Genomic DNA, 14,765 nt, shown 5'->3' on the forward strand with positions numbered 1-14,765 from the left:
TATTTGTTTTCTCTTTGTGAAATTTATGTAGCCTATTTTTTAAATATATGCTACTCACTAATGTGAAATTTGTAACATTTATTTATATATATATACATATATAGATGAACTAATATACCATTTCTTGAAATAATTAACCCTCCAACCGCTACTATCGCACAGTGCGATATGTTGGTTTTTGTTCAATTACCGTAAAACGGTTTATTTAATTATTCCGTGATTTTCATAGTACAACGTAGGAGAGATTTCTCTACGCACTGGCTCTATTTTGTAAGCCTTTGAGTAGAATGAAAAATAACAGTCAGCTGATTTTGTCAGCTGTTGCAGCGCTCGCCGCGCTGTACTTTGTTGTAGTCCTCCTCCGTAGAATAATGGTTATAGTCTCGGCTCTCTAACCGAGAGATCACGGGTTCAAATCCTGGGGAGGTCCAATGATGTACTTTGTCAATAAAAACCAGTCCACTTCGAAGCCGGCATAGCTGACGCTGAGGCTTAAATGAGATTAAAGAAAAAAAAATACTTTGTTGTAGTTTTCGTGTAGGTTAGTTATCGTTCGGCAAGTAGAACGTACAAGATGGTTGTATGTTCTACTTCTCAAAATCAAAAACGCAGTCGGTATTGGTTCCCTAGATGTGATTGTGGTGTTTATCGTGGTTGCTACAGTGCATTACAACACTTCTGGATGCCTGTAGGGGGAAGCAGAAGAAAGAGGGTAGCGCAGCAATCTGAATCTGACTCTGACTAAGTTTCTTTAGTCAAATGTAAATATATGTGTGTGTGTGTGTGTGCGCGGGTGTGCGTGTGTGTGCGCGCTGTGTGTGTGCGTATGCGTATAAACAAAAGGACCATAATACGATTTTTTTACTACTTTATATACGTAATATATTAATATTAGGCTTAACAATACTAAAACTAAAAAGGACAACGATTATTTTCTCACCTTATTTGTTTAAAAGAGTATAATCATTTCGTATACGAAAATATCTAGTCTTCTACTGTGAAATAACTTAAATTTCTTTTTAATACAAAACTGAACATTGTAAGAACAATTTGAATTAAATGTTTAACTTAACCTAACAGAGATGAAGTAGTATTACTGAGGTTACCGTAACTTAGTATTTACACATCATGTGTACACAAAAGTATTGCTTACAGAATAGAATCAAGTTTTCTCAAAACGATGGGGAAATGTTTCTGGGTTGTAGTTTTCACGACCCTAATATTGTCGAATATTGTCATGATTACTAAAAGTTAGTTGTAAATGAATATTACCCGTTTCTTATCTCAAAATCACATGTCACTGCATTACAAATTCGTTAAATGAATATGTTTTTACCCAAATAAACTATACTAAAATGTATTTCTATCCTCAGGAACTGAAGGTAATGACACTTGGGAACAGCAATAAAAACAGTCATAAAACTCACTCAGGCTACGGTTTTAAATTACTGCCCCTCAGGCTGCTCGTAAAATAAATATTTGGTATTCTATTTCTTTCTATATTGTTAAGTATGTTTGTATTTTGCATTTTGCATTTTGTTTTAGACACATTTATTTAATATATATTTATATTTATTAGATTAAGCAATTTTTCATCCAATTAGTTTTTAGCGTAAAAACATCGGATATATATCCAGGAAAAGTTACTATCAAAATTTCGTTACAGTTTTAACGACTTTTATAGAGTATATATTTGTTGTTTTTTTAGTGAAGTTGGCCTTTTGAAAAAGTTAACTATAGTACCAAAAATACCATAGACCGGATAAACTACAACGGCCAAAGTTACACACTTTTGGACTAAAATAGACTTCTCTAACCTGTGTACGTGTATGTATTGTAGATAGAGGCATCAACGCAAAATTAATTTCCGGGTCAAAATGACATAGAACCTCATTTTTCATTACGTCATGAGTGTGTTAACTGAAAAGGTAAAGACTTCTACTTTAGCATCTGCCAAATCTCAACGATTACATAAATTGTTTAATAATTGTTACTCAAGTAACAAGTACTCATGAAATATCTATCCAACATTCGAGCTGAGCTGTGTTGTGGTACTTATAAAAATCGTTTCCCTCTCCGACGAACCCCAAAACACTGGTCTTTAAAAGAAAGTCTAAGATAAATCCCAAGAAAGGTGTTCAGCGATAATCACCTAACACAAAAATTTGTTTAGAATGTCGTTTAAACAGTACATGCGCACGATTTTTTTCTGTAAGCGATTGCCGCAGGTGACAGAATTTATATTAAGTAAGGATTCGTAGAACGAAGAAAAATATTCCACTAACATTCCTAAGAATTAAATCTGTAGCAGACATTATTAAATAAAAAAACTTAGTAATAGGTGATAAAAGACATCTACTTTTTAATCAAACAAAGGGTTTAATAATAAGTGTAAACATGTCATATATCAGGTGTAAGACAAGACGTCTCCCCCTCCCCCTGTCCTGTGTGTTCTGCTATTTCCTTGTCCATAACATTTTCTGTGAGTTCCTGAGATTGAATGATCTCTGGTCCCGATGTGGCAATCTTCTCTTCGTTATCACCCTCGAGTTTCATTATTACTCCTCCTTGTACTTCTCCCTCTCCATATCCCTTTTGTTTCTCCGTTACTTTATCGGTGATATCATCAGGACACGATTTAGACTGCATATCAATGCTAGGAACTTTCGGTGCTATATTTTCTTCTTTATTAGTCAGAATCTCACATAACGATTTTCTTTCACATGTGTGTTTTATTAAATCAGTAAATATTTCATTTGGTTCACCTTGACCGGATACATCGGATAACTCCTTACTTTCTCTTGTTTCTTCAGGACTGTCACAATGTCTCCCCTCCCTTCCATCTCCTACCATGTTAATGTTCTGCTCCACCAACAACCCTGACAGTTGCGTGTTCTCGGCCGCCAGGAGCGCCACCTTCTCCTTGTACCTAGCTCGCAGGTCGTTGAACATCTCTATTTGACAATGGTATTGTGCTTTAATGTCTTCATTCAACCTGTGACAAATAACATTCATGTAACTATTTATTTACTCTTATATCCTTGTAGTTGTTTGCCTCAAAACGTGTATGATAATATAAAATATTCGTGTATATTTGCGTGAAAAAAATATTACTCCACAGTATTCAGAAATACATCTTAAATCTCATAACAATTATGAGTATAAGTTATGAGTCCGTAAGCTCATAGTACCAGTCAAAAAAGATGCATGACTGAAAATAAGTACACAATAAACAAGTCAACATTTATATTAAAATATTTCTTCTCTCTGAAATAACTGTAAGTGTTTATCTAGTAACGCGAGTGTAAGGGAGTTGCCCAGTATCAAGAACTAAATGGAATTTGACACTATCTGTTGGTGCGTAATGCAGTGTTTTGGCCTAAAGATCGTCAAAAGTTTCCCATAAGCCACCACTTCTCAATGTACATGTGCTACGTAATGGCCAATATGAGAAAGGGAGTCAGACCCAATAAAAGCTGTGCATCCTCAAAAGTGAAACTCTTTTTCTTCAAAATTAATGGTTTTCTGTATTTCATTTAATTTTGAGCATGAGTTGTAATAATTTATTTTGTTTCTCAACAGGCTCTATTAACAGATAGTCCGTTATGAATTTGTGGAGAACTGTGCATTTTTATAATTTCACTATATAAATATACAATATGTTAACAGTGTGTCTAAAATTTAAACTACAAATACCTGTAAAATAACTATAAATAACATTCATAAAAATAAGCTGGAATTTCCAGACGCTGAGTGGTCCTAGAGGTGAGTAGCTGCCAGAAACTAGTTTCAGTAAGCATATAGTGTTTTAGAAGTAGATTGACTTATATTGTAGATGTGGGCCAGTGCTCATAATTAATGTTCAAGTACTATTCTTATGAACAAAAACGGAGTCCAACTTTGAATCTTCTTACCAGTTCAACCATTAGGTATTGTTTATACTGGGAAATTCAGACCACCCAATTGTAAATGCATAGTTCAAGCGCCGATGTAAAAAACGCATTTTGTACTGCGTTTATTTTGATGTAAAAGAATAATATAACAATGGTTTAGGTAATACATGGGCATTTTGAAATTTCAAAAAATTAATTATACAGTATTATAACGAATCTGTTCGATTTCTGGCATGTATGGTATTATTTGAAAGCTCTTATGAAATATCAGAATCGATATAAATATTTCTTTTTTTGTACGAAGATCTGTGCGCTGACTTTTAAATGCTTTTCTTGTCTGGGCTGCATCTTGTTTTTATTTCTGTAAGATTTTGGGGGGTAATTCATTAAAGAGCGTTTAAGAAAATTTAAAAGCAGTCTTCGGTAAAATGTTCAAAACAATTCATAGCCATTATCTAATTATAATCGTCCAATTTAAACCATCCTTATATTACAAAACCCGGTATGGGAAAGTATGATTCACGTGCACAAAAATTAAACTAAATCACCCTAAACAGCAAAAAATATATCATGAGTAACAATAAACATGAACATTAGCCACTGCTAGCAAGTGACAGAGCATCACGCGCCTGCAACATATCAGCTGCAACCAGCAGTGCATGGGCAATGGCACGACCAGTTCTCTACCATCATGGTAAGCAACATTCATTTTCCTGAGCCGTAATTTGGCTGGTACAAAAATAAAATTTGGTGTTACAAAAGATTGTAAAATTGTAACAAATATATGGTGTAGTTTATTTTAATTTACGACTTTTCTTCAAAACGTAGACCTGTAAGCTGATTTTTAAATGGTTAATAACACTGTTCTCAGAGATTGAATCAAAATTTTATTTTTGTGGTACAAAAAGGTAGCCTACAAAAGTGTACAAAATTCTGATATAGTTTTGATATGATTCTTGATGGTCGGCTCACAGTTCTATACAGTTTCACAGTAGAATTAATAACATTGAGTAAGTGAAGAATGAAGAGCTCTCGTTAATTTAATTCCAATACGCAAAGTATAATATACTATATTCATCACACAACCAAAAGTTAATAACTGTTCCTTACTTACAAGTTAGAATACCTACCTTGCAGACTCAGACAAAGTATTAAGAATGTTTTGTTGTTTAATGTTTTCCAAATTAATTCTTTCCTCCATAATTTTTATATTTTTATAGAGTTGCTCGACTTCAGTGTTTCTCAAAGTCAACAGGTCCTTCGTGACAGCTACTAGATTCTTCAGCGAGGTGCACTGCAATCCGATTGTTCACCAATGATAAATGTTCAGAGAAAAAGTCACATTAATAATATAATAATGAGTATGGTCATTAAAGTAAAATTGTTTACATTATTTTATTTTATATTTATATATTATTTCTGCAGCAATAGAAAAATTATCCATGTTTACCCCTTATTTGTTATTTGAAACTTTGTAAATAAAATCTTCATAGAATTAAACTCATTCGACAAAAAAGTAAAATTAATTTTTCATAAAATTGGTCATGTATCTTATGTTTTGAACAGGTATCCACTGACACGAATGTTAGAAGTGAATATTTTATAAATCACATCACATGTACGCTGGGCTAGTATTAATTACAACTCGGTATAAGAATATATTAACTCGTGTTTGAATAGTAACGATAAAGCGTCATAATCAGACACAGTTATTATGAACGTTATACAAGCAGTTATTACACCTAAATATATTATCTCAAGTTTGACACTAAGTAACAATAACGCATCATAATCAGACACCGTTATTATGTACGTTATACAAGCAGTTATTACACCTAAATATACTATCTCAAGTTTGACACTAAGGAACAATAACGCATCATAATCAGACACCGTTATTATGTACGTTATACAAGCGGTAATTACATCTAAACATGTTATCTCATGTTTTACACTAAGTAAAAATAACGCATCATAATCAAACACCGTTATTATGTACGTTATACAAGCAGTTATTACACCTAAATATACTATCTCAAGTTTGACACTAAGTAACAATAACGCATCATAATCAGACACCGTTATTATGTACGTTATACAAGCGGTAATTACATCTAAACATGTTATGTCACGTTTTACACTAAGTAACAATAACGCATCATAATCAGACACCGTTATTATGTACGTTATACAAGCAGTTATTACACCTAAATATACTATCTCTAGTTTGACACTAAGTAACAATAACGCATCACAATCAGACACCGTTATTATGTACGTTATACAAGCGGTAATTACATCTAAACATGTTATGTCACGTTTTACACTAAGTAACAATAACGCATCATAATCAGACACCGTTATTATGTACGTTATACAAGCGGTAATTACATCTAAACATGTTATGTCACGTTTTACACTAAGTAAAAATAACGCATCATAATCAGACACCGTTATTATGTACGTTATACAAGCGGTAATTACACCTAAATTTATCATCTCATGTTTTACAATAAGTAACAATAACGCATGAAAATCAGACACGTTATTATGTATGATGCACAAGCAGAAATTGTTATTACATACCTATTTTAATCTCCTTGCATAAATTGAATTTTTAATTAGTTTGTAATAGATTTATAACGTAATGCTTTTCTGAATAAAAATAAAGTACCATAAATCGTTTAATAATCGACAAATATATCTCTGTTTATGAAAAATATTTATTTATCTTTAAAGAAAGTGTACTTGTGTATAAATTTCAAATATTATAACAAGTTATTCCTTTAATTTGTTAAAACTAACTGATTCTTAATATAATTATCAATTTGTTACGATTTGTATAATACAAGACGTAGTTATTATAACGACATTAACAAGTGTAATAAACTGAACGGTTAAACAATAGTATTCATCGTGTGAAGTAACGCTAGATATATTCATACGTACAAGACACTGGCATCATTAAAAACTATATCATAAAATTTATTATCAACAATGTAGGAAAACAGGTGACTGTTTGTAAATAAACTAATAGAAGTGTTGTCTCAATAAAGAGAATAAATAAATTGCTTTGTAGTTTACAGGATGCTTTCAATCAACTCCATTACACAGAGTTAATGCAGTAACACAATTAATTCTCATGTTGTGCTGAAATACCAACGAAAACAAAGTTATTTTATAATACGCAACGACAAGAATAAAACTATGATTTACTTTTATACAATAAAATATATCTACACAGAGTGGAAATTGTATTACATCAAGTGAGGCTGTATTCATGCATGTTATTCCAAATATTGGAATTGTGAGCGGCTGGTTTGTACTAGTCATCCAGCTCTAAATTAAAATATGCACACACAAATAGTTTGAAATGTTTATCTCTTGGCTTTTAATTTTCTTCTAATCATAAAACTGAAAACAAATCCAGAAAACAGTACAATAAAGAGAAAAAATTGGATGTTGGTCTAAACTAATGATTAACGAGTCTTGAAAAAATACTTTAAAACGTATTTATGCGTACATGATATCTCAAAATGATCGTGCAATTTCAAACACCCATGAATTGTTTTTAGAGTTATTAATTCAAACTGTTTTGAAAGTAGCGTACTAAAATGAATAAAGTAGCCTTTCAAATTCTAAAAAATTTTACTACTCAATATAAAAATATAACCAAATTTTGAGAATGTAATATAGTTTCAATTTAAAAGGGTAATTATTATTATGCATTTTTATAAATTATAATAATTCAGAGATGAAATATTAAATAAAATTACTGTTTTAACCTAATACAATACGATGAGATTTGTACGACAACTACCTGCAGAGTAAGTACTGTTCTTTGTTCCTCCAGATTTTTACGGAGAGAACTTTTCTCCAGCAGCAATAGAACCACCTGCAAGACAAGTACCTCATGTTTATAAAAACATATATTGTGCAAATTATATACAACTTACGATAAATCAAATTCTTTTACTGGTACGTATTAAAACGTTATAGAACTATCAATACACTATATTTGACTATGCTTTAAGCTAAGGAAATGTTAAAAGCCAGCTTAATAAATGTTTTAAATACAGTTAATTTTGTTATAATACATTGATTAGATTTGTTTGATTGAGAATATTAAGTTTTTATATCAATTAATATTAACGTTCAATAAATGCAACAGTTCATAAAAGATTAAACGTCTGACTTGGTAGAACTTTATCATGGAAAGTATTGCATTTCTACCAAAATAATAGTATAAACTCTGTGTATTTGCTATGATTGTATTCACTTGTGACTAAAGTGTCAACACTGTTGTAAGCATGTAATTGAATTGTTTTTGGCATACTCGTCCCCTTGATAATAAAATGTATTGATTAGTTTGGGCCAATTATAGTGATAACAGTTGTAAGATGACACAATACCTTTCTAACCAAACAGCGAAGTCGAGAAACGTGTTCCTGTAAGTCCTTTTCAGTTCGATGATGAACGTCAAATCTCAGCAATTCCTTTAACATGGTCTTAGCATAGGTTGTGTCTCTGTTACCGTTATTTTGGAATGTATCTGGCTGCAAAAAATAAAATATCTCTCTATTATTTAAAGATAATGATGATAAAGTTCTCTAAAATTCATTCTTTATAAACATTTAAAACTACAAAAAAACTGCACTCTACATGACATATTTGATTAAGTATCTAAATAGTTTGCTTAAGTCACATAAAGACACCGGGTGTAACATAAAATATCATGAGATTGGTTGTTTATTTAAATATTGGATCACTTTAACAGCTCGTGCAAAGACAATAAAAGAACAACACAACATTGCAGGTCGCTGGCTTCATTATAAACTACACTATATCAATGGCTTCACTAATTTAGTGCGACTCGAGAAAAATCATGAGTTCGATATCATCTTTGTATAACGTAAGCAACTGGGCAACCAACTGTTTTAGTTGACAGACTTTAAAGAACGAACAAACTAACTATAATATCGAACCTGAAGGTACTTGGATTATATCGACCACACCAGTATGAAGAAGACAAAAATATAAATGTATAGAAAGAAACATGATAAAACGAAAAAACAACTCTTTTATTACAAAATTACAAACTTACAATGATTATCAATAATTTTTAATGGGGACAGATTCCGTTATATGCCCCCAACGCTTAAACTTTATTCAATGAACTTATAACGTTATAAAACGATGTAGTTTGGTAACTGGACTAACATTCCATCAATCAACAAGCATTTCCAGGTATTGTGTTCGGTATTTTTGTCGCTGATATCTTATCTTTCTCGAGAATCCTGATTACGGCAGGCCGCGCGGCATCACATGATTATGTAAGATTTTTGCACGGTACATAATTGCCTTTCCATTACAATTCAATTTATATTTCTGATCAGCCCCTCTAGAATTTGATATTTTACTGATAGGTACTCTCTCGAGGGATGTTTTTCTTTCGTTGTCATTAGCGCGGGCTACGGCAGCATCAAAGGTGCTGCCGTAGCCCGCGCTGATGGCCGGAGTCACTCGCATCGCGCATAGGTGGCGGAGTGTGATCAATAATAAAAACAAGTTTAGTGTGTTTTTTCAATAAAGAGTTTAGTTTTTGTTTGGTAATGTTTGTTTTTGTTGAATTTTTGTGTTTGGAGAAATGTGGGGGTAAATCACGGAAGTACAACAAAGCGACGCACCAGCTGAACGGGTGGCAAGACTCTGCAATCACGTTATCTACTAGACCGCTCGACTTTGACCTTTGTCTGAGGATGGGTAGGGGTTTGCGATAAGACAATTCCTGTTTCATATTTACGAAATATTCTTCTACGCTAATCTAGTAATGAGTAGAAGCAAGATGTCAAATAACGATTCATGTCTGGGTGTGGTCGGTATAATCCCAAAGTACCAACCTGAATTCTTGGGGAAAAAGATTCTGACGGAGAAGGCTCTTAAAACCGTAAGATTCAAACACTGCGTAGGTTAAACCACAACCCTCTACATATACATGAAATAAGCTATTCAAGTTCTTCCTTGCTCAGATTTATACATATGTGTGCAGTAATACTAGTTGGTAGAGCACAGCATATCTTAGTTATAAAGCATATATTAGATATGAAGAATAAGTTCTAAATACGTACATTTGGAATATTGCCTTGTGAAGCGTCTTCCGGAATTTCATTTAGATTTTTATCTGTGATCTCCTTCATATTATGTACTATTAATCCAAATTTACTTAATGTAATTAATGAGACAGTTAATTGATCTACAAGAATGTGTTTCCCTCTATAATTTGTTACTTACTTGTAATTTAGAGCAAAAGCATGTTTACGTTTGGTTATGGTAGCTATGTTCGCGAGAAAACATATGTTTATCTGAACTGAAAACACCTTTGATCTGTACAAAAGATTCGGTAGTTTTTACTGGTAAAGTCGACATATGGAAGCGTAACCTTTACAGCAAAGACAAACAAGTTTGAAATTGCCTAAGTTCTTTTAGTTCCTACTTTTCTTTTAATTTTAAAATTATTTCGTCTTGCGTATAATGTAGTGGTTCAAAATTTAACATTTTTTTTTAAATTTGGATTATAGTGTCTCGTACCATCTCTGTGCTACACGTAAATTTTATATTAAAATGAAAGTTAGTACTGATGAACATGAGATGGACTCAAAACTTTCTATTCTGGTTTTTGAGTAAAATATGTTATCTTTTAAACACGTACATAGCGTAAATATTTATATCTTTACTAACCGTTATCCTCGGCTTCTTAAGCAATTTCACAGGTTTTATAGCTGTATGAGCACTTCTGGTTCGATGGAATTGTATTATCGACGCCAATCTTAAGATTGCTTTTTTGCCACGAACAAGAAAAAAAGTGAAACAGTTTATAAGTATTGTGTTTTTAATTTACTCAGATCTTAGTTTTTTTGTTCCATAGCTGATTGTGCTTCATTCTCGATAAGAAAAATAAATATATTATTATAGTTAGGTTACACAGCTCTGAAAAGCCTAGTTTCGTCAAAATACAACTAATTTGTGTTTCATAATAGTGTTTAAATGTGTGTTAAAAGTTAGACTACACTGCTTTGCCTCAATTAATATTTCATAACTTTAAGACCAATGTCCAAGATTTCGCTACTTTAAAAGCCAGTGCGGAATAGCCCAGAGGAACTTTCGAAATAAGAATAGGCTTGTATTAATTCCTGGGACCGTAAGAATGTCCAAGTAAAATTTCATTACAATCGATAGAATAGTTTGAGTGGAAGAAAAATAAACAAACAAAGGGACTGTCGCATTTATAATGTTGTTAGGAAATTTGAGATTATAGTTGAAAACTGAATAAAGTTGGTGTTTATTTGGAGAAACCAGGTAATTATCAGTTCGAAGACCATCATATTAATGGGGATGACGGCAACGTGATACAATTGGAACTTCATTTCTTCAAAATGATATTAATAGAGACTTTATAGATCAAACGATCAGTGAACTATCAGTCGAAATTAGGCCGTATTAATTACCAATTCTTAAAAATGAGTTAACAATGAAACATAAAGTATCAAACAGATCATAGATTTGTAACACAAAGATGCGGAGTAGCAATAAGATTGTGATTTCATCTACAATAAATTAATAATATGAAAACCCCACTTTCGTTTCATTTTGTTGCCACCATGTTACCCTACGTCAATGACGTCAGACTTTATAAAGTTTTATATTCTGGTGACGTTAAAATTATTAAACTGTCACGAGAATATAAAGTTAACTTGCCTTCTACTAAGTACACCACGAGCAAAATATTCAAACACAAAAGTCCGATTTTCTCATAAATCTTTAGTACATTTGTGTGTAATACACTTGCCGTATTGCAACGCCTATATGACGCGTAAATTTTAAATAAATTGAAAAAAAAAACTATTATAAAGTTTGTTTTGCACTATACCGGACTAAGCTGTTAATCATTTGAAAATAAAACAGTACATCTTAATTTGACCATTCAAATCTCACCTTTCATCGTTTATGTGTAAATTATACAATGATGGTTTGCCTTTTTTATGTTATTTTTGTCAGGTAGGTTTTATGAGTTTAGAGATATGATTTTTTAAACAAAAACATTATGTTTAGTATCGTTTTTAATTGCTGTTTTTTATATGTCGTCCAATTAGTTATTTTCTCAACCCGAGACCGTTTCATCATCACGCTACCATAGCCATTAGTCAATTTTTGCATCGGGTATTTCCATGGTTCAACCAAAAAGTGCTGCAGGCAATATTTTGGTATACAACAATAAAAGAGGAACAATATAGAGATGCTTAATATTTGGTCGTATTCAGAAAAAAACACATGTTTATAGTTGCATAATTTCAAGGGTATCCTTCTGTTTGTTTTCATAATAAATTCAAGCAGACCTTGATACTTTTAGAGTAGAAGCATATCATTTGGTAGCTGAAAACGTTAATGGTTAATTATAAACTTTCCTTTTACATCATTAAAAAGCATATCCTTCAGAAAAATTTAATTTGGTCAGAAGCAGACGCGCCTCTCTATTGATCGGCTGTTTTCACGATTTTCACACCGATGGTTATGAATGTGCGCGATGTGAAACATTACAAGTCCTTTTCAAGTACACTTGTTCCAGATTTTATAATGTAATATCGAACATTTAAAATGGCTTGCATTTAAACCCGTCCACCGTCAGTCAACAAGTTCAACATCAATTTTTCAACCCTTAGTTTATGGGGTCTTTGTGCGTTTTTAGAATGTCAAGAGCCAGTCGCATTTTAATTAGATCGCTGGTATTCCGAGCCGTTGTCGTCACTCTTAGACAGGTCCTGTGCAACAGCATAGCCAACCATTGAATTGTTTTACTACTAAACATTATATCTATAATAAAAGACATTAAACATAATACAGGAGATTAAAATATAAACAGTGGTAATCTTTATATATATATATATTTCTTGTGTTCGTGTGTATGTGACTGAACTCCTCCTAAACGACTTAACCGATTTTGATGAAATGTTTTTTGAAGGGGATTCGAGAATGTATATGTGTCACAATTTGGTCCTATTTAAATAGTCTACTTAATTAAATTTGTATTTATAAATTGTTGTTGATTTTGGAATGTTTTACCTTCGTAACGGCAGACTGCGCTGCGACACGTAATACAAAGTGAACTGATACTTAACAGCTGTGAATATTTTCAGCTGAAGTTCACCAAAGAGGCAGAAACATTTGTTTACATTTAAAATGTAGAAAATTATTATTGTAAAGTGCTTGATCGGTAGTGTAATGCAGATTTCATTGAATAAGTTAATGCCTAATTTTAAATTTATATTGCACCACTGATCAATAAACTATCTAATGTAGTGAAATTACTATTGAACGCCATAAAAAACAACCTCATTGTACAAAGCCGTGAATGTTTGCACATAAGGTAATCGAATTTGATTGATCGAAGGTAAATGAAAAGAGCCGAAAAAAAGCGCTTTATAGTCAAACTTGGTTTTCGTTGATACATTTTCTTGGTCTGAGCACAAGCCAACCTCCACAATAATACAGGAAATGTCTTACACAGAAATTTTAACAGACCGAATTTGATTATTTATATCATAATTAGTTTATCGAGATTCATCCATATATTGTACTGAATAACTAATTATCAACACCTTGGAAAAACCACGAAATATAGAGGCAGGAAATATCATAATGCGCCAAAGAGGCTTACGAAGGAACGACTATCACTTATCTCAGGAATGTTTATAATGTGATAGAAAAAGAATACGTGAATATAGTGTATTGTTTTTAACAGTAAATTGCGTGCGAAGCCGAGGGCAACAGTTATTTTTATATAAGGTATTATTCAAGAATGTGGTGACATATAAATTATTGCAATCTCAAATAAATCAGACTGTAATAAATATGTTTTACCTGTTATACTCGCATTTCTGTATCCCTTTGAAATGTTGTACAATAACATTACGAATTTTCAAATATACATTCATACTGTTGTGGATATCTTTGGGAAACGCAATTTAGGTAGTCACTTTGAAATACAAATAAAAAAACGTATACATATATTGATTGACCATTGATGTATTATATATTTATACGCAATCATAGTCTGTACCTTTACAAATATTAATACAAAAACCAGTAATAAAGGACGACCGAGCAGAGGTAAAACAACTCGATGCTTAGAACTGCTGAGGTTATGTCAGACTATTATAAGTTAACTAAAATCTGCTAAGGCTATGTTAGAGGACAAAGAGCACAGCTTCTCCTAATGAAGGTTCATTTGACCGCAACATAACACGCAACGTACGGGTGTCATCTATTGTTTGTAACACAAGTAAACATCACTTCTGGCATAGATAATTAAACCCTTCCATCAAAGTTACAAAGTTAAACATATCATTTCGCTTTTTACGTGGGACACGTGTTTGTGTCGGCTATTGATATTGAAACTGTTAGCAACAAACAACACTGTGGTGCAACCAACTAGAAAAAATGTCCTGAAAATTTACTAATTTATGTGTATTTAAACTCATTCTATTAATATTTTAGTACATGCTTGCAATTTTGCCAAAATCAATTCAAACTTTCGGTCGTAGAAAGGATAGGTTGATTGCTTTCTCAATGATCTAAGCCAAACCTGTATACTAAAAGAAAACTACATCAATCCTAAGGTATGTAACAATTTAAACTCACTTATTGAGAAAATGAAAACATCTAACAGAAAAATACAAACAGACTCTCTTTACCTAAGCAAGTCAGAGATGCGACTAGACACAATATGATTCTTTGTAAAATAATGTTCGAAACATGTTTTGTTATGCATTTCATATATACTATGATTTTATTTAAAAATAGGTTTAAACAGCCGGT

The 14,765-nt window shown here is 32.2% G+C and overlaps 1 protein-coding gene across 2 annotated transcripts; it reads right to left on the reverse strand.

Moving 5' to 3' along the window:
* Window positions 1-2,359: 2,359 nt before the first annotated feature.
* Window positions 2,360-10,238, reverse strand: LOC124365188. Of its 2 annotated transcripts, none has more exons than XM_046821143.1 (5): window positions 10,185-10,238; window positions 8,306-8,449; window positions 7,714-7,788; window positions 5,024-5,187; window positions 2,360-2,995 (listed from the first exon to the last, which is right to left on the reverse strand). In XM_046821143.1, the coding sequence occupies exons 2-5, from the start codon at window positions 8,396-8,398 to the stop codon at window positions 2,401-2,403; spliced, it is 927 nt and encodes a 308-aa protein (XP_046677099.1). In that variant the 5' UTR covers window positions 8,399-8,449; window positions 10,185-10,238; the 3' UTR covers window positions 2,360-2,400. The 2 variants fall into 2 exon arrangements, with proteins under 2 accessions (XP_046677099.1, XP_046677098.1); XM_046821142.1 differs by having other exon boundaries at window positions 10,022-10,224.
* Between the last annotated feature and the right edge of the window lie 4,527 nt (window positions 10,239-14,765).

The sequence above is a fragment of the Homalodisca vitripennis genome, chromosome 6 (genome assembly GCF_021130785.1).
Source record: "Homalodisca vitripennis isolate AUS2020 chromosome 6, UT_GWSS_2.1, whole genome shotgun sequence".
In the NCBI taxonomy this organism is placed as follows: domain Eukaryota; kingdom Metazoa; phylum Arthropoda; class Insecta; order Hemiptera; family Cicadellidae; genus Homalodisca; species Homalodisca vitripennis.

Bases quoted from the DNA above. Each gene is read 5' to 3' on its own strand.
- LOC124365188 (XM_046821142.1), bottom strand. From the start codon at position 10,090: ATGAAGGAGATCACAGATAAAAATCTAAATGAAATTCCGGAAGACGCT. The intron at 8,450-10,021 runs GTACGTATTTAG...TATTTTTTGCAG, and splicing joins CACAAGGCAATATTCCAAAT to CCAGATACATTCCAAAATAA. The intron at 2,996-5,023 runs GTAGGTATTCTA...TATTTGTCACAG, and splicing joins ACTTTGTCTGAGTCTGCAAG to GTTGAATGAAGACATTAAAG.